The sequence below is a fragment of the Diabrotica undecimpunctata genome, chromosome 3, assembly GCF_040954645.1.
Source record: "Diabrotica undecimpunctata isolate CICGRU chromosome 3, icDiaUnde3, whole genome shotgun sequence".
NCBI classification, from domain to species: domain Eukaryota; kingdom Metazoa; phylum Arthropoda; class Insecta; order Coleoptera; family Chrysomelidae; genus Diabrotica; species Diabrotica undecimpunctata.
The window spans coordinates 62448078-62468301 of record NC_092805.1 but is presented as its reverse complement, the minus strand read 5'-3'; the positions used below and the strand labels follow the sequence as shown (position 1 = coordinate 62468301).

The 20224-nt window shown below is 33.4% G+C and overlaps 1 protein-coding gene across 5 annotated transcripts in view; it reads right to left on the bottom strand.

The window, feature by feature from the left end:
• Epac (Exchange protein directly activated by cAMP) overlaps positions 1-20224 on the bottom strand; it is a 665395-nt gene that overhangs the window by 76794 nt on the left and 568377 nt on the right. For all 5 annotated transcript variants that reach the window (XM_072525991.1, XM_072525990.1, XM_072525995.1 and 2 more), the window contains 2 exons: positions 15344-15489; positions 15006-15150 (listed from right to left, as the gene is read on the bottom strand). In XM_072525991.1, the coding sequence (XP_072382092.1) occupies positions 15006-15150; positions 15344-15489 (291 nt within the window). The remainder of the gene's footprint in view (positions 1-15005; positions 15151-15343; positions 15490-20224) is intronic.

Sequence of the window (20224 nt, the reverse complement as noted above, 5' to 3'; positions counted from 1 at the left end):
ACATGCTCGGTCCATGATATTTTCAGGATTCTTCCATACACAGTTCAAATACTTCCAACTTTTTAGTAGTCGACGCGTTAAGTGTCCATGCTTCTATCCCGTAAAGCAAAGTTGAGAAAATATAACATCTTGCCAGCCTAACTTTGAAGTCCAATTTCAGTTCTCTTGCACAAAGTACCCTTCTCATTTTATTGAAGTTTGTTCGTGCTTTTTCTATTCAAACTTTGATTTATTTGGAGTAATCGTTTGTGTGATCAATTATTGTGCCAAGATAATTGTAGTTTTCAACATGTTCTAAAGTTTTACCGTTAATTGTCAGGCTTTCATCATTATTTTCGGTTTTTGATATCCTCATAAATGTAGTTTTCTTGATGTTTATTGATAATCCATATTCTTCTCCATACTCAACTATCTTGTTCATTAGCTTTTGAAGGTCTTGGAGGTTGTCTGCTATTATGATTGTATCGTCCGCATATCTAATGTTGTTAATTGGTGTTCCATTGACCTTTATTCCTGCTGTTTCTCCCTCAAGAGCTCTTTTTATAATTTCTTCAGAGTATGCATTGAATAGTAGTGGTGACAATATACACTCCTGTCGCACTCTTTTAATGTCGAACTCTTCTAATATGTGTTCATTAATGCGTATGTATATCTGCTGTTTATAATATAGATTTGCTATAATTCTAAGGTCATTGTATTGTAATTGTTTTGCTTTGAGGACGTCCATTAGGCCGCTCTTTGTGGCGGACTTTATCAAGAGCCTTGTTGTAATCTATGAAACAGACGTACATATCTTGGTTCACATCCAAGCATCTCTGGATTAGTACGTTAAATGCAAAGAGAGTTTTACGGCTACCTACGCCTCTACAGAATCCAAATTGGGTTTCTTCAATATCCATATCAAATATTTGGTAAATGTGTTTATGGATGATTTTTAAAAACATTTTAAACGTGTGAGGCACCAGGCTTATGGTGCGGTAGTCGGTGCATTCTCTAGCATTTTTCTGTTTTGAGAGACAAATAAATGTTGAGGTCAACCATTCATTGGGTATGTCACCCGACTGATAAATTTCATTAAAGAGCTTTAGGAAGACATCCATATACTCATTTTCTATTATTTTAATAATATCAATAGGCAGTTGATCTGACCCCGGGCTTTTTCCGTTTCTGGTGTTCTTTTAGTGTATACAATATTTCTTCCTTTGTAATTTGTATGCTTGTTTCTCTGTCCTTGAAAGATATGTCTTGTAGGTTTCCTCTTTTGTCGTCGAAGAGCTCTTCCATATACTCTTTCAATCGTTTTAGCTTTTTGTCAGTCGTTATTATAGTATTTCCATTTTTATCTAGATGAGCTGTGTTGTGGTTTTCTTTTTGCAGCCCTGCCATTTCTTTAACCTTTTTATGTAGGTTGAATAGGTCGTATTTGTTCTGAAGATCTTCTATCTCTTTACATTTTTCCTGATAGTAAGTTTGTTTTGCCTCTTATAATTTTTCTGATTTTGTAATTGTGACTGTCTTTGTTCTTGGCGTGTCTTCTTTAGTCCATCCTGCCGAGTATTTCGTCGGTCATCCAGTTGTCTCTCTTTCTTATCGGTTCTTTTAATATCTCTTTGCATGGAACGAGGAGGCAATTTTTTAATGTTTCCAATTGTTGGTTTATCTCGTAGTTGTTAGAATCTAATTTATCAAAATTTTCGTATATTTTCTGGTGGAGTTTGTTTTTTATACCAGCTTCTTTCAGTTTTCTAACATCTAATTTTCCAGTTCTTTGTGGTTTTATAACCTTTATCCCTATCTATACAAAAGGATGACCTACCGTATGCAGCAATTACCGAACTATTGCCCTTATTTCTTAGACAAGCACAGTCTTGCTACATACAATCAATCAAAATGGCTAAAGAACTTTCTACTTTCAGAGATGCCGAAAAACAAGGCCGATTAGTACCAGGAAAAGGATCGCGGGAGTAGATACTGAACACCAGACAGATAATAGAAAAAGCGAGAGAACGTAACATACTAATGCTGTTGTGCTTTGTAGATTACACAAAGGTTTTTGATTCTCTCTTAGGTGAAGTAATAAGAAATCTCCATAAAAAACTCAGCCAAAGTTAAAATATCCGGAATATATTCAGATGCGTTCAACACAAAGAAAGGAGTTAGACAGGGGTGCATACTATCACCATTATTATATAACATATATTCTGAACATGTAATGAGGCTGCCTTTTATAATCACACCGGAAAAACAAAAATAATGATCATAGACAGAGCAAATAATAATCTACCGCACACATACTAGGTGGCGGAGAATTTCGAAGTGGTAGACAGATTTGTATACTTGGGCTCCCTAATAACCATAGAGACATCAATGGCGATTGCTTCTCAGAAATAAAGCGTAGACTGGCAATGGCCGGAACCACAACTGATAAACTGATTAATATATGGAAAGACCGAACAACAACAAGGAATACTAAGCTCAGGTTTGTCAATCCTTTTACTTTTTCCATTGCTTCATACGCAAATGAAACATGAGCTCCTAAAAAACATCGATAGGAGTAAGATCGAAGCCTTTGAAATGTGGGTTTATAGAATTCTACGCGTTTCCTGGACAGAACATAAAACTTACCTGTCAATTCTGGAAGAGCTTTATATAAAAGACAGGCTATTAAAAAAAGTCGACGAAGCATACCTAATTTACTTCGGCCACATAGCTAGCAGAACGGGAACCATAAAACTATTGGTAGTAGAAGAAAAGGTGGAAGGCCGAAGACTAAGAGGAAAATCTCCAACACGATATGCAGACCAAATAAAGACTCTGATGGGAAAATCCATACATAAAGCCGTCCATATGGCACAGGATCGCAGCTAATAGAGACATCAAGCTAATAATATTTAGAGTATCATCACGACAAGGGCCCAACGAATATAGAAAAGAAGGAGGAGGATATAGAGAATCCCTCAGTAGAAATTTTGGCGAAAGTACAAACGTGTTTAAAGGCGTAGAGGCCATATATTTGACAGGAGAAACAGTAAGCGAAGCTATTATGGTTCATCCTAAAATCTGCCCGGAATAAACAAGGAAAGATACGGGTAGCAATATTCTCTAGTGGAACAACGGCTTAAGGAAGCTAAGGGCAGAAGTCCGAAGCTTATTTAACAAAATCTAAAGTATCCAAAACTGAGATGCCTACAGATATAAGCTGACATTATCTAATAAAGAAATTCATAAAGTCAGAAATAGAGAGATTTGCAAGAATATTACAAATATCCCTGCCAACGGATGGTTCTACCATTAATGAAGTAGGTTTCATAAATAAAGCTAATTTTAAATTTACAGAGACCAAAAACGAAAGTATTAGAAAACTCATAAACACACACTTTCGGCCTCAAAAATTCTGAAAGATGCTGATAGGTGAACCAACATACAGTCCAGTGGGGTAAGACGAAAAAAGAGTCAACCTTGCATGGCGAGCTGCCCCAAATTTTATTATTCTAACGTTAAGGAGGGGGGTCAATAGTAGTGTAAATTTAAAATCGCGGCTGAGCTTCGCTGTTGCGTTAGCCGCCAACTTGAATTTAGGAGAATTATTTTTGGTCAATATCCACGCCATTTTTAAATTTTCGACAGAAACTGAAGGAAGTGAAATTGTTGTTCCTACAATTTATTTTTTAAAATTTTTTGTGCGGTCGACATTTTCCGAGTTGACGAGGCAAGTAGTTCAAAGGGGGAAGCATAATTATTGGGTTATCTCGTTTATTATTAACTTGTTATCTCTGCACATAAACAATAATGCATAAAATTATATTTTATATAATTTTGATCTTTTTTATTTTTTTGATAAAATCAATATTTGGGATCGTACATATGCGGTAAAGTCGCGAGCGTAAGACTTTGCGGGAATTGATTATATAGAAATTGTTTTTGTTCGATATCTCGGCCATTTTCAACTCTTCGACAAAATGGTAAGGACTTAAATACTTGCAATTGCGATTTCCTCAGGGAAAATATAGTGACTAATTGTAATTATTGAATTATTTAGTTTATTATTAACTTTACAAAAACTTTACAAAATAAATGTCCATGAACAAAAATAGAGAGAATTATATTTTATACAATTTCAATGTCTTTGATTTTTGTGCTGAAATCAACATTTCAGATCCTACGCCTATGGTAAACCTAATGAGATAAAGCGATTAATGGACCCTAGACGCTGACGCATCAGCAGCAAGCTATACATTATAAATGTATTTGTATTTGTACTTGTTATTTATTTACTGCGAATATATTTTTATTTAAATTAAACCTGAGTTTTACTGAGTCTGCTGTCTAAAAGAGCTACTCGTCACAAACTGATACCACTAAACACATGTAAACATTTTTGAACTAGAGACCACAATTTAAGATTCTTAGGAAAACTGAGGTGTAACAAATAAATTGGTGGATCAAGTTAAAGTAAAATAAATAATAAATGTACTCGTAAGTATTGGAGCCATATAAATCACCGGCTCCAGACGAAATTTATCCAATAATTCTAGAGTAGAAAATTGATACATGATGTTACAGCCTAGCTTAGGACTGGGGTACATATCAAAAAAATAGAAGCTCATAAGGGTAACTTTTGTATCTAAACCTGGCAAAACTAGACAGGAACAAGCTAAGTACCTAAGATTTATCGGTTTAATGACATTTGTACTGAAGACTTGCTACAGAAGAAGAAATACATAACCTAGCCCGCAAGGTTACACATGGTACAAAAATAAGTGTTTAACCAAGTTTCAGTAAAATCAATATTTTGATTTTTTTTTAGACAATTTTTTTCAAACACCTCTTTTTTAAAGGTTTAAATCAAATTAAATTCTTTTTATTTTTTTTCTGACATAGTTTGTATAGAATTAGTCATAAATATACATTGCTAAAAACTAAACACTAAACTAGACTAAACAAGACATGAAATTAACTTAAAAGCTAAATGAAATACAGCTAATATCTAAGATCTAAAAAATTCTTCGACTGTATAAAACTCTTTTTCACATAAAAATTGCCTAAGATTCCTCTTAAATACATTTATTGAACTAGTGGACTTTACAACTGTAAGTAAATGATTAAACACCTGTAGCCCGTATACTCTGGGCGATTTAAATTTAATGTTACCTTCTGAAAATGGTATATAAAGTTTATTACAATATCTAGTATTGAAATTATGCATATCACCACTCGTTTTAAACTGATGTAAGTTATTAAAAAGTTTATACTGTTTAATACACATAGGAGTTAATTCATATTATTAAAAATGTTCTTATCCTTATTTAAATTTTTCTGCTTTTCATAAAAATCACTGCGTCATAGGCACTCCATAAAATTAATTTTAATGGCTGCTTCCCATTCCTATTTGTCTTTTTTTACCCTAATTACTGTATCATTATCATTGGTGCTACAGCCCTATAAAAGAGCCTCGACCTTCCCAAGTCTATTACGCCAGTCAGTTCTATCCATTGCCAACTGTTGCCAGTTTGCTGCGCCTATTTGTCGATTATCCTCATCTACACCATCCCTCCATCTGAGTTTTGCTCTACCCCTACTTCTACTTCCCACAGGTTGTGACATAAGGATTCTTCTAGGAGGGTTGTTCTGCTGTGATCTTGCCAGATGTCCTGCCCATCTTAGTCTTCCTATTTATATAAAGGATACTACGTCTTTACCACCAAATATATGTTTATATCTGTGATATATCTCGTAGTTGTACCTCCTTCTCCAAACACCATTTTCACAAATGCCACCAAATATTCTTCTCAGGATCCTTCGTTCAAATATAAGCAGGAGATTTTCATCTGCCTTGGAAATGGTCCATGTCTCCGACCCATATGTCAACACTGGTTGTATAAGGGTTTTGTATATGGTTATTTTTGTTTTTTGGCTTAAGTTTCTGCTTCTCATATGTCTACTCAGTCTAAAATAGCTATAATAATAGCTAAATAATTTGTTTGCTAGGATTATTCTTAGCTTGATTTCTTCCGTCATGACGTTCTCCTTGGTGATCAGGAAACCTAAGTATGTGAATTTGTCCACCACTTCAAAGGTAGAATTATCAACCGTGAATTGGTGGCCGATGTTTCTGGCTCTATTGTTAGGTGTTGATGCCATTATCTTAGTTTTATTTTCATTTACTTGCAGGCCCATATTTTTTGAGGCGTTTGACAAGGTGGTATACATTTCTTCTAGCTTGCGTGTTGTGCGCCCGCACAACTAGAACTAGATCAACATCATCTGCATATGCCAAAATTTGGGATGATTTATTAAAAATGTTTCCTCTGCTGTCTATTTGGGCATCCCTGACCGCCCTGAGACGCCAGCGCATCTCCCTGTCGCAGCCCAACATGCGTTTCAAATGCCTGTGATTTTTCGCCCTGTATTTCGACTTTGCAAACAACTTTACGCATTGTAGCCTTAACCAATCTTATCAGTTTATCGGGGATGTGGAATTCATCTATGGCTTCATACAATTTATTTCTTAGGACACTATCATAGGCCGATTTAAAATCTACGAAAAGATGGTATGTGTCGATATTGAATTCATTGGGTTTTTCCAGTATTTGCCTTAGCACAAAGATCTGGTCTGTTGTTGATCGACCAGGCCTAAAACCACTTTGATATTCGCCAAGAAGCTCCTCTGAATATTCACTCAGGCGACCATATAAAATCCTCGAAAATATTTTGTATACTGTATTAATGAGGGTTATTCCCCTATAGTTTCTACATTCTAATACCCTAATTACTGTATTAAGCTTAATTGATTCATTTGAAGTTTTCTTAAAAATATATTTAACAGAAATGATATTGTCTACTTAATAAATTATCCACAGGTAAAAAATCATTACATTGTTCGATCGCGTTTAGCTTTTATTTAATTAAATTATTTCATCGAAATTCAATTTCTTAGTATACGTAAACTGCGGAACTGCGATTGTAAGTTTTGCAACTTAAAGTAATCCTCCTTGACAATCATTGCAAAATAATTTTAGCAAGTCGGTTTTTGAAGTTTTATTACCTTAATTCCTTGAGACAAATGGTCATTACATTTACGATAAATATATCTAGAGCAGCTTTTAATTTCTTTTGGATATTTTTGGACTCATCAAATTAATATTTCTCTAAAATTTTAGTTCAGTCCTGGCGATAACAGGCAATGATCTAATGTGTATGTATTTTGTTACTTTTTTTAGTTTAATAATGCCGATTAATTTATGTTTAAAACCAAATGAACTATAAGCTTTATAGGTTTACAAGGAAAATAGTACCATAGTTTAACTTACACAATATCAAAATAGAACAGTTAAGTTGTTTTAAAAATCACTTAAATATCACTTAAAGACAAGCAAACAAACGTATAGTAGACACCCTCAATTCAGAAGAGTGATTTCATAGTTTAAACGCCGAATATCCTCAAATTTAAATGTACACAGCGGCCCTCGAAAACTGCCTGTTTTCTCGATTGCAATTTGCGTTTCCTCATAAGAAATTACAGAATATAAAGTAGTATATTTATTTGTGCTTCTCTTTAGTAGACTTGACCAGAAGTTGTCGTACAGTGTAGCCAAATCTTGTTCACAAGTAGTAATTATGGTCATACAAAACCTGTATTCTTCCACGTAGCGATTATTACCGTCATAAAAATACCAAAAAACATGATTTTCAATAGTAAAAATTAAGCACAAAATTGTAATAAAATAAATTTTATTTATATGTTCCGTTTCGTTACGTATTTAAATTTATAAAATAAAAATCGAGATTTTAAAACATTATTTTTCAATCGTTTGGCAATGTTGGAATTAGCGAGGGAACTCGGTTTTACAATTCGGATCCAGACATGCAGTAAAACTAGTTTTTATTATTTTTTGCCGAAGAAATGAACGAAGAAAACATTGGTGTTTCTATGGGTAAATAGTGCATGTGTTTTTGTGAGTATATTGTATGTGATAAGTTTGTAAACTTATTGTTGTCAATACTGTTTTATCAATACTGTATTGTAGTATTGATAAAACGTGTTATTGATAATAAGAGTGTTATAGTTTGTCGTTTTATAGTAAATATTTAGTTATATTCTTTGAAATTATTGTATATATAGTATATATCCAGATTATTGAAATACAATGGACGAAAAACCGAGTTGTTCCAAGAGAAGACAGCAAAATTCTGATGTTGATTCCAAGAATGAAAAGCCGCAAAAGAGACGGAAAATGTTAACGTCCGAAGAGAAGGTAATGATACGAAACGTTTATGAAGGAATTGTCGGCAGAAAAATGGCATTAAACGTTAGCCAAGCGATCGACATTTGTAGCCGTTTAACAAAAGTATCCGTTAGCTGTATTTATAGTGTACTTAAAAATACATAGGAAAATAAAAAGCAAGAAAAAAGTAAAACTAGAGGTAGGAAAAGCGTTGTTTTGGATGACGAGACAAGGAATATTATACGTCGAAAAATTCATTCATTTTATTTTCGGAGTGAAATTCCAACACTGAAAAAAATTTCTCAAGAGCTCGAAAATGATGACTCTTTACCCAAGATATCTCGTAAGGTCTTAATCAGGACCATGCACGAAATGAACTTTCGATACGTAAAACGCAACAGAAAAAGTATGCTATTAGAAAAAAATGAAATTAATCTGTGGAGAAGAAAATATTTAGAAGAAATACGAAAAATTCGAAGCACTGGATGCAAAATATATTATTTGGATGAAACCTGGATTAACGAAGGTCATACAGTTGAAAAAGTTTGGCAAGATTTAAATGTAAAAAGTAAACGCGAAGCATTTACAGAAGGCTGGTCTACAGGATTAAAGGCTCCATCAGGAAAGGGACGGAAAATGACTTCTGAAGTATTTGAGCGCTGGTTTAAGAGAATCTTACCAAAATTGGAATCTGGGTCTGTGGTTGTTATGGACAATGCGCCAATTAATAGCCGCAGACTAGAACAATTACCGACGACGGCATGGCGGAAAGGGAGAATTCAAGAATGGCTTACAGAAAAGGGGATTGCATACGAAGAATCAATGCTCAAAATTCATTTACTTGACATTGCATGGTTAAGGAAAAGTGAATATCTTAAATATGTTGTGGATGAAACTGCAAAAGATTATGGTGTTAAAGTTCTGCGTCTACCACCTTATCATTGCGAACTTAATCCCATTAAACTTATCTGGGCGCAAGTGAAAGGAGAAGTAGCACGCAATAACAAAACGTTCAAATTAAACAAAGTTAAGGAACTTTTATAATTATAATTACACCAGGTAAAGATAATGACAGCGATAGCAGCACTGCATCTTCAGATTTAGACAGCGAATAATATTTTCTAATAGTTCAGTAGGAACATCAGCATAAAAAAACCAAAAACAAAAAAAAAACGAAAAGAACATAGTAAGTGTGTATAGTGTTTGTGTTAGAATAGAACAATGTTTTGTTACATCCAAAATTATTTTTATTTTGTTTTATAGGATTTTATTTTGTTTTGTTTTATACTGTTTAAGTGTTTTGTTTATTTTATTTAATGGGAAAATATGGCTCTTGGCGAACACCCATTTAAAAAAAAGAAACGCGCCACAAGATATACCTCTCGGGTGGTGTGGAAACTGTCTTAAAATTTGTTTTAAAATCATTTCATTGTGTAACTCTTTAAGGGCGGGTCACGTCAAAAGACGTTTTAGCGTAACTTCCGCGGCAACCGGGTGGCATCAGTAAGCTTTCTGCAAAATTACTTGTTTATTATAGCTTTTTGTTTGTGGCATTCTGTATTTTTAGGAGACAGTAGGGAATATGCCACAAAATATTTATTCATAGGTTTAATTTACTGACGTTTTGATGTCTATATAAAGAGATCGTTTTCAAATATACAAAATGATAGCAATATTTATTTTTTTTTGTGGCTTTTTGCTTGTAGCATTCCGTATTTTTAGGGAGAATGTTGGAAATAAGCCACAATACATCTATTTACATGTTTATTTTACTGACGTTTCGATCTCTATTACAGAGACCGTTTTTAAAGTTAAGAAAAAAAAGAAGAAAATAATATAAGAATATATAAATATATAATAATAAACAAATAAAATAAATATAACTATAATTTATATCTTTGAAAACGGTCTTTGGATATAGAGATTGAAACTTCAGTAAAAACCAGATAAATATATTGTGGCCTATTTTGAACAATAATATTTAAACAATATAATATAATTAACGTTGAAATAAAAGTGAGTGAACGCCACTGGATTTTCATACGTCTTTCCCCACTTCTACGATGACTCACTCTCCCAAATAGTGAAATTAGAGTTTAGGTATACTCCATTCGCTTAGCTAGGGCATATTTTGACAGATTCATTGTCGGAAACCTACAACACAATAATTCCTACTTCTCAGTATTAATAGCTCAAGTATCCTACTATTGCAGACTGCTTTCTTAAAAAAAGAAGAATTATTCTAAATAGTGGAAGTGTATACTAAACCCATCAAATTTTGGGTAGTATATATTTAAAAAATATATTTTAGTTGATATAATTTAACATAACTATTTATTATATGGTGCAGATAAATAAATATTGATTGTCGGTAATTCGCAAAGTTCTATTTTATTGACTATTTAGTTTGTTTACTATTGATATTGGCTATGAGTACGTGTGCTTGGTTGTATAGTAATTTCCAGCCACTTTTAGGCTGTCAAAAAGTAACTAACTTCGCAAAAAAATAATTACTAAATTCACTAGACCGTTCGGACTGGGAATAGCGAACCGAGTATATTTATTATTTGATGTAGACGATATTTTTTATGATATATATTGTTAATAGGTTTCGTCTGGGAGGATAATTTTCATTCGCTTTTTACAGTTATTCTGCTTATCCAAGCCTACTCAATTTTATTATATCTCTGAATTCAGCTACTGTTTTATAATTCTTATAGTGTCTACAGTTATGTCACCTTATCCAGCTGTCGTTTTCACAGATTACCACAGATATTCTTCACAACACATTTTGTCAAAAGACAAGTAAATGATTTTCATCTCTTTTAACTCTACGTCTATTCACTGGATCCAACAGGCCCACAACGTTCATGAATGTAATATAATTTTGGAATTTCAACTTCTACTGTCAGACAGGATGTCCAGAATCTCTCCTGACAAACGAAAACTGGAGATTCCTCAGATACTTTTAATACGATTTAACCTAATTCACCTAGTTTCTAGTACTGTTCATAGGCGTTATTTCCTCAATGCTGTTAGAGTGTTAGATAAAAAAGTAGTAACAAATTTTACCAAATGGTCCAACGGAACCGCATTACAGTATTTAATATGTAACAACAAAACCTTTCACATAAACAGTAAAGACTGCCTCTCTGATAACTCTTCACTCCAATATGTTCCATTATGTATATTTATGTGTAGTCGCTTGCATTGCGCTGTTTGCTGTAATTATACAGGGTGTTTCAAAAAAAGGTAACCCCGTTTCTGGGGTAGGTAAAAAACTGAAAAATAGTTGGGGTTTGCTTAGTAAAAAATTTTTGTAACGCCATCCGTTCTCAAGATACAGGGCGTTAAGGAAAAAAAAAATTTTACGCATTTTTTACGATTTTGCCGAAACTACAGGCAACATTGTAATGAAATTTTATACGAATATGTTTTGGAAGCTGATACATCCCATGAATTTGTTTTTATATCTGATTCTCATAGAGGGCGCTAGTTACACGGATCGTACTAAGTATTAGTCAATATAACTTTTTTAAGAGTGTAATTATTAATCAAAATTTCAAGTAAACTTAAACATCATTCAATTTTACACGAAAAAGGTACTCTTGGTAAAACTCGATACTGTGTACCGTTTTCGGAATATTTTGATTTGAAAATTATGAAGTACTAATTGATGCTGGTAGTAATGATAAAGTTCTAATAGGTATACCTCTATTTTCTCCAAGTGTGCCATGGAAATCTGGCATTTATTGATTGTTATGACGATAAATCAACAATAATTAGAGTTTTGAAACCTTGTTATTTGTAAAATCAAATCAAAATGTACTCAAATGTTGAATACACTGACATGTTATTAACCTTAGGCGAATGTTTAGGATGTTCTAGTGCAGCTGTGACACGTTATGCAGAATAGTTTCCTAGAAGAAACTTACCAAGTAAAAAAACATTTAGAGCCTTTGAACGACGTTGTCGAGAAACTGGGAATGTGAGACCAAATAAAATAAATTCTGGTAGACCAAGAACAACAAGAACAATTAATAAAGAAAATAATATTTTAAATTTACTTGATCAAGATCCAACAGTTAGCGTAAGGAATATAGCAAGACAAACAAATACTTCTTCTTCAAGTACTTGGCGGATACTGAAAGAACAGCAATTACATCCTTATCATTACAGACAAGTCCAAGAGCTCTTGCCAGATGAGCTACCGGTTAGAGTGGATTTTTGTGAAACATTGCAACAAAGGACAGCCCACAATCCAAATTTGTTAAAATACTTTCTTTTTACGGACGAGGCCACCTTTACGCGACAAGGTATGTTTAACTCCCATAATGCACACTACTGGTGTGATGAGAATCCACGAGTCAAAAGGGTATCACATTACCAACACTCATTTAAAGTTAATGTTTGGGCAGCAACTTTAGGTAACAAATTAATAGGTTATCATATTCTACCTGTAAATTTAAATGGTGATATGTATCTTGATTTTTTAAACAATTCCTTATTCGAGATATTAGAAGATTTAACGCTAAACGAGCGAAGATATTTATTTTTTATTCACGATGGAGCTCCACCACACTTTGATAAAAGGTGTCGTAATTGGTTGAGTAATCATTTTCCGAATCGATGGATTGGTAGAGGTGCAGAAGCTCCGACTCATTGGCCTCCTCGGTCATGCGATTTTAACCCTTTGGAGTACGCTGTTTGGTCGTATATTAAGGAAAAAGTCTATGCTACAGAGGTAAATTCACGCCAAGAATTGGAAGAAAGAATTCAACGTCAATTTAATGACATCATAGCTGATTCCCTACCGTTTAGAAGGTTAATGGAATCTTTAGAAAAAAGAATAGACTTGTGTATTCGCGAAAACGGAGGGCATTTTGAACACTTACTGTAATTGAATTTTATTTTATGTTCTTAGTCATTAATTTAATTTTCTTCTTGTGAGCTTTGTTTAATTACTAACTATTTTATACCAGCATCAATTATTACTTCATAATTTTCAAATCAAAATATTCCAAAAACGGTACACAGTATCGAGTTTTACCAAGAGTACATTTTTCGTGTAAAATTGAATGATGTTTAAGTTTACTTGAAATTTTGATTAATAATTATACTCTTAAAAAAGTTATATTGACTAATACTTAGTACGATCCGTGTAACTAGCGCCCTCTATGAGAATCAGATATAAAAACAAATTCATGGGATGTATCAGCTTCCAAAACATATTCGTATAAAATTTCATTACAATGTTGCCAGTAGTTTCGGCAAAATCGTAAAAAATGCGTAAAATTTTTTTTTCTTCAACGCCCTGTATCTTGAAAACGGATGGCGTTACAAAAATTTTTTACAAAGCAAACCCCAATTATTTTTCAGTTTTTTACCTACCCTAGAGACGGGGTTACCTTTTTTTGAAACACCCTGTATGTACATTTATCGGCTCTAAGACGAGGTTAATATATCTACCTTCCTTTATCAATATTAGGAAGAGTCGCATAGAGTAGTTTACACGCACAATTTAAGTATATTTGCAAAGGTGAACAAAAAGAAGCACCCTACTTAAAAAGAGTTAATGCGTATTCTAGAAAGAAGAAAGGATATTTAGACCGGTGATGATCTTGAAGAATCTAAACAATCCCATAATAATGGTGATTTTAATAACGAATGTATTACTGACCTTGCAGAAGACGTTATGACTGTAAATATTTCTAACAGCGACAGCGAAAGTATTATAGTAGTAATTTATTAAAAAAATGTGACTGCATTCGTTTTTTCCGCGACTTTAGCCCTTCAAGCAGATGCTCAGAGTTTATTGTCAAGAGTTAAGAAGCAAATTTGTTAATTGACTAAGAAAATACTAGAAGGCCGGATGCCTGTATATAACCTTTTGCGTGAAAAATAAGAACCTAGTCGTTTTCCAAAATGCGAGGTGGATATCATATCGTCTTCTTTTCTCATCTTCCCTTCCCTTTGAATATTATATTAAAGTTATCTTACAAGGAAGGCAGAATTGTATATAAAGATTGGATGGAAGACTCGAGATTAGCTTCTTTTTTATGTCATTGTGTCATCTGCTGATAATTTTCTTTTCTAATAATTCACATACAGAGGTCAAATGTTGAATCCGTTGTGAATACAAAATTTTGATAGTCGAAGCTTGGAGGGATGTTCATTATAACTTTGAAGAAGCATGTCGAAGGCTCATCTAGAGACTTGCTTTTAGTCCTTGGTTGAAAGTCATTGCAGCGATATAGGGTAATTTAGTATTGTTAATAAGTGGATCTAAGAACTATTATCTGAATCATTTGTCTTTTATTTTGACATTTTGTCCGATTTCATTGAGTATGAAATTAATAAACACTACTTCTATAGCAATAGTTATCTAAAATATAAGTACTACCGTATTTATTTTGTTAATTATTCTAGTTTTGAATAGTCAGACGTATCAAATTAATTATTGTCATCTTCACTCGAAACGTGAGGCTCCTTGGCCATTTCAACCCTTTTTCTTTTATTAATTTCAATTATATTGGGTTTGTTAATTACATAACCTCCATACTCTTTGAATTCAATGGTATTCAGGTCAAATGGAGCTACACCTAAGACAGCATCACATGTGATTTCACCAACGTTCAAACACTTTTTTATGTACTTTTAATACCGCTATTATTTCTCACCTCTCATGGTAAGCTGGTGTTAGATAGTTAAAAAGGTAGTTTTATATAAACAAATACATTACTACAAAAATGAGCTAATTTTTGAAATAATTTAACCTACCTTGGTGCATCATTGATCAGAGCCAGTTTTCCAAAATCATCGCTTTCGTGTAGAGTGTTGACGGTTCCTTTTCCGTGGATGACAACATCTACAGAGCCTCTAACAATAATATACCAGGATCTGCCTTCGTCACCTTGGTGAAATACTACAAAATATAATACATTAAATATAAAAATAAACAATTAATAAAAACCAAATTTGCTGTTTTTTAAAATATTGGTAATGAATGGAAGTTTCTTCATTATTTTATGTTGTGTTGTTTGTTTTAATACTTTTTTTCCATTTACAGACTGTATTTGACAGCAATATTTTGTAGCTTTTTTTATGATCATACTTACGTACAGTCCCTGCTTTCGGATGAGCTTCAAAAACAATAACCGAAGCTAACTCCCTTTTCACGGAGTTGGATAAGTGAGCTAACGCCCGAATGTGAAGAAGTTCTTCGTAAATAGTTTCTTGATCATCGGCTGTTCGTTCGTGACTCCTGTAAAGAAATATTTTTATAAGCAATATATTTTAAATAATTATTATAAGTAAATAATAATTATTATATTTTATATAAGGAGCAGAAAACAATAAGACAATATAATCTATTAGTAAATGCAGGAAAGTTGTAACGATAATGTTCGATAATAATAAAATATTGTTGGACAATTAAAGTTATTCCTTATCGGAAGGCTTTTAGGCGATAGAAAGCCAGAACGCATAATTATACATAAGGATAGTAAATAAATCAGAGTAGAAATATGTCAAAATGAAAGGGGAATCAATAATACATAGAATAGAAAAACTACATCATCATCATCATTTTCTGTCAAGCTCTTGCAACAACTTTTGGACATAGGTATCCTCCATTTTCTTCAACTGTTCACTATCCTGTACATTTTGTATTAAAATTTGTAATTTAACTTCATCTTTCCTCACTAGATGTCTCTAGTAGCATACTCTGGTAATTATTTTTTCTATAATTGCCAGAGTAGTCGGTGCGTTTTAATTTGATTTGAGTGTTCTTATAAACTCTCTCTAATGACGGGTAGACCCAGAAACACGTGTTAGGAAGTGGTAAAAGACTTATATTAAATCGAAACGCAACCATTTTCGTATACAAATTTGTATGCAGTTTAATTTCTAGAACCTGTCACTAAATTCTGTTAGATTTTACCATACGTGTATGATAATAAACACATATTTTGAATTGAGTGCTGTGCAAAATTGTTTAAACAAAATAAAGCAAACGTTTACTAGAAATAACTACTGAAAATCAAATAAAAGACTAAATAGCTAGTTTAAAATGTGTTTATTATTTATTAAAAATCTGAGAAATCAAAGAAGGGAAAGCCCTTATTTATGCAATGTCGAAGGTAAAACCCTTCTAAACCTTGCATAGGACCCAGGATATTCCGATTAACAAAAAACGACTCTAATAAAAAAGTTTATCAATAACATCATTACTACCATGGCTTTAAAATTCAGACCTAACCTAAGTGTGCGTATATATAATCTTATAAGAAATTTTACTATATATACCAATTAAGTAAAATCTATAATAATGTTAAATTATTAACTAACTTTCTTATAAATAAGTCTACAAACCTAAAATAAAAATTTAATACATTATACAAAAGAAAACATACATGTGAGCAACAAAAATTGTTAATCAAATTTAATACTCGGTTCTACCTTCCCTCTGACAAACTCATTAATTTCGTCCTGATGCCTACATTTTATAATTGAAGTTTCTTCCAAACAGGTTGCAACATTACCCAAAACAGAGTTCGTATCCATGTACTACTACTACTACTAAGGATTTCCACAGTTTTCACTGTCTTCCTTCACTCAACCGTTTTCTCCAATTTTCCCTGTCATTCCAGTCTCCATCTCGCAGGGTTATTTTCTCCATAGCCTCGTCGATTTCATCTCTGAATGACCTTCGGGGTCTTCCTCTCTTTCTTCTTCCAATCGGGCTCCATTCTGTGATTTTGTTTATCCAGCGTCCTCTGTCCGCTCTTCTGACGTGGCCGTACCAGGATAGTCTCTTCTCCTCTATATAGTCGATTATGTCTGATTGCACTCCCATTCTCCGCTTAATCTCTGCGTTTTCAATTCTGTCTCTTTTTGTAAGTCTATAGCTTTTCCTCTGGAACTCCATTTCTACTGCTCTTATTCTACCTCTATTTCTCTTGTTTATTGTCCAGTTTTCGGACCCATATGTCAGGATACTTCTTGTCAGGGTATTATATATTCTCTTTTTTGTCTTTATCGTAATGTTCTTATCCCACAACACTGAGTTTAGTTGTCTTATATAGTTTCTTGTTTGTCTCAGTCTGTTGTTTATATCTTCTTCTGTTGTTCCCTGGTTCGATATTATGGTTCCTAAATACTTGAATTTATCTGTTCCATTTATTTGTCTTCCCTCGTCTATCTCTAGGTTTCTCATATCCTTGTTTTCTGTTGTTAGGTATTCGGTTTTCTCTAAGTTTATTTCCATTCCGTTATTTTTATATTCTTCTTCTAGTTTTCTGAGCATAAAGCTGAGATCTTCTTCGTCTTGTGCGATGACTACTTGATCGTCGGCAAAACTTAAGGTGTATAGGTATTCGTCTCTTACTGGTATGCCCATTCCTTCGCACTTTCTCCTCCATGGTTTGAGTGTCTTTTCCAAGAATATTTTAAACAGAGTAGGGGACGTAGCACAGCCTTGTAGAAGTCCTTTTGTCGTCTTAAATGGGTTGTAGGCTTTATTTCCACATTTAATAGCTACTTTGTTTTCTTTGTATAGTGCTTTAACTGCTTTTATTAGTGTTTGTCTGATTCCGAGATCATTCATTGCTTCCCATAATTTGACTCTAGGTATTGAGTCATATGCTTTCTTTAGATTAACAAAGGCCAGATGGACCGGTCTACCTTTTGCCATTTTCTTCTCTATCAGTTGTTCTAATGTGTACGTATGATCTAGGCATGATTTTCCTACTGTGAACCCTGCTTGGTCTTCTCCAATTTTTCCTATTATTTCAGTTTCTAGTTTTTCCTTAATAATTTTCCCGTAAAGTCTACCTACCGACGATATTATACTAATTCCTCTATAGTTTTCACATTTTTTCCTGTTTCCTTTCTTATGTATGGATGTGATGTATGCTTGTGTCCATTCCGCAGGTATTTCTTCTCCATTTAGTCCTCTTTCGAACATTCTATGTAGCATGCGGAATAGCTTTTCCGTTCCGTTTTTAATCAGTTCATTTGGTATTCCTCCGGGTCCTTTGGCTTTTTTGTTCTTCAATGTCTTGATTGCTCTCTTAACTTCTGCCAGGCTTATTTCTATCTGGTCGTATGCCCCATTTCCTGCATGTTCTATATTCTCTTCCTGAAATTGGGGACGGTTTTCTGTAAGTAGTTCTACGTAGTATTCTTGCCACTCGTTTTCACTAATTTTGCCGATCTGGGTTTTCTCTGTCTTATTTCGTTGAAGTGCTTTTAATATTCGCCATGATTCTGAATTTCTCGTTCCTCCGATATGTCGTTCTATCTCTGTGCATGCTTGTTCCCATCGTTCGTTCTTTTCATTTGTTACTCTTTTCTTTACCTCTCTGTTTTTCGCTCTATATAGGTCTAAGTCTTCCTGTTATTTGGTGTTTAGGTATTTTATGTGTAGTTTTTTCTTTTCTTTTATGCATTTCAATGTGTCTTCCCTTAATTTGATATTCTGATGGGTGTTCCTTTGGTCGTCTTCTCCAAGAGCTTCTAAGGCCGCTGAAATCAGGCAGGTTTTTATGTGTTCATGCATTTCATCTAACGTGTCATATCTGAATTCTTTTAGTTTTTGGTCTAGTCTTCTTTTGTATAAATCTTTTATTGATTCTTCCTGCAATAGATGTAATTTGAGCCTCTTTTCGTTTATTGTCGTTCCCGTTGTAACAATCGATGTATGTTTTTGTTTTGTCCAGATATAGTATCGTATCCATGTATCGTATCCATGTGCTCCTCATAAATTCTTATCAAGTGCATATGCTTACACAAGGTATTCCTTAACACATATTCGGCACACTCGCACAGGTAGCGATGTATACAAATTTTACATACTCTACAATACTTATCTTACATGAATTTTCACATACTATACCTACATTCTATTATTTATTTGGATCTATAAAGAACTTGTTTTAAAATAACCCATATACCTTAACATTCTTCTTAACCTTCACTTTGTTTTTTATCGATTGTGCCATTTTGTAAGTTTCATAGATGTCATTTTTTAGAGATGTAATACTTAATAAAAACAACACGTGGCGAATCAGATACATTTATGAAATATTATAATATATAAAGAACCACTTTTTATAAAAAAACTGTTAATTGCAAGAATGTAGGGAAAGAAACCTATTGGAAGACTGAGAAAGCGATAGGAGAATGATGTGGATGAGGACGCAAGAAATTTACTTGGCAGTTAATTGTGGAAAAGAACGGCTGCACACCCTAACGAGTGAAAAGGTTTGCTGAGGGTGGCCAAGGCTTAAGTTGGGCTATAGAGGCATAGGATGGATGGAGTACTGGACGCATATGATGTTGTAAGGGGTTGGATGACTTGGATAATAGTGACTGTTATGAGCCTGAGCTACACTTCTACATACAGTTTTCATTTGTTCCTCAAATGTTTCTTTATTAGTTGCAAGAAATAGTTATTACTTTTAATAGTTGCTTCTATTCCAGTCTTACAAGCACTTTTCGCTGCAATATCGACTTCTTCGTTACCAGGAATATCTGCGCGACCCTTAATCCAAACGAATGTGATGCCGTCTTTATAAATTTATGTATTTATAATCACGTTATTTATACATCGAAAATTAGAATATATGGGGAATATAATGTGCGGCTTATAAAACATAGCCTCAAGCTGATACTGACAGAATAGTTGCTTATTACATTGTTTAATTTATTTATTATATACATTGGTATCAATAAAGGCGTCCGCTAATGGGAGTCATCCTTTTTCCAGTAAGGATTTGTTATGTTCGTGAATTTAATGGCTGTTATATATGTTTAACAGAAATTTGTTATATACCCTGTTGTTTATAAACAATTTATTGCCTAAATATTGTCTTTGAAAAGACATAGAAGGCTCTTCTGCTTCAGATAAAATTTTATGATTTGGTGGCGAATTGATGGGTCCAAAACATATATTGATAGTTGTATTCTATCTAACTTACATAAGGTTATGTTGGAAG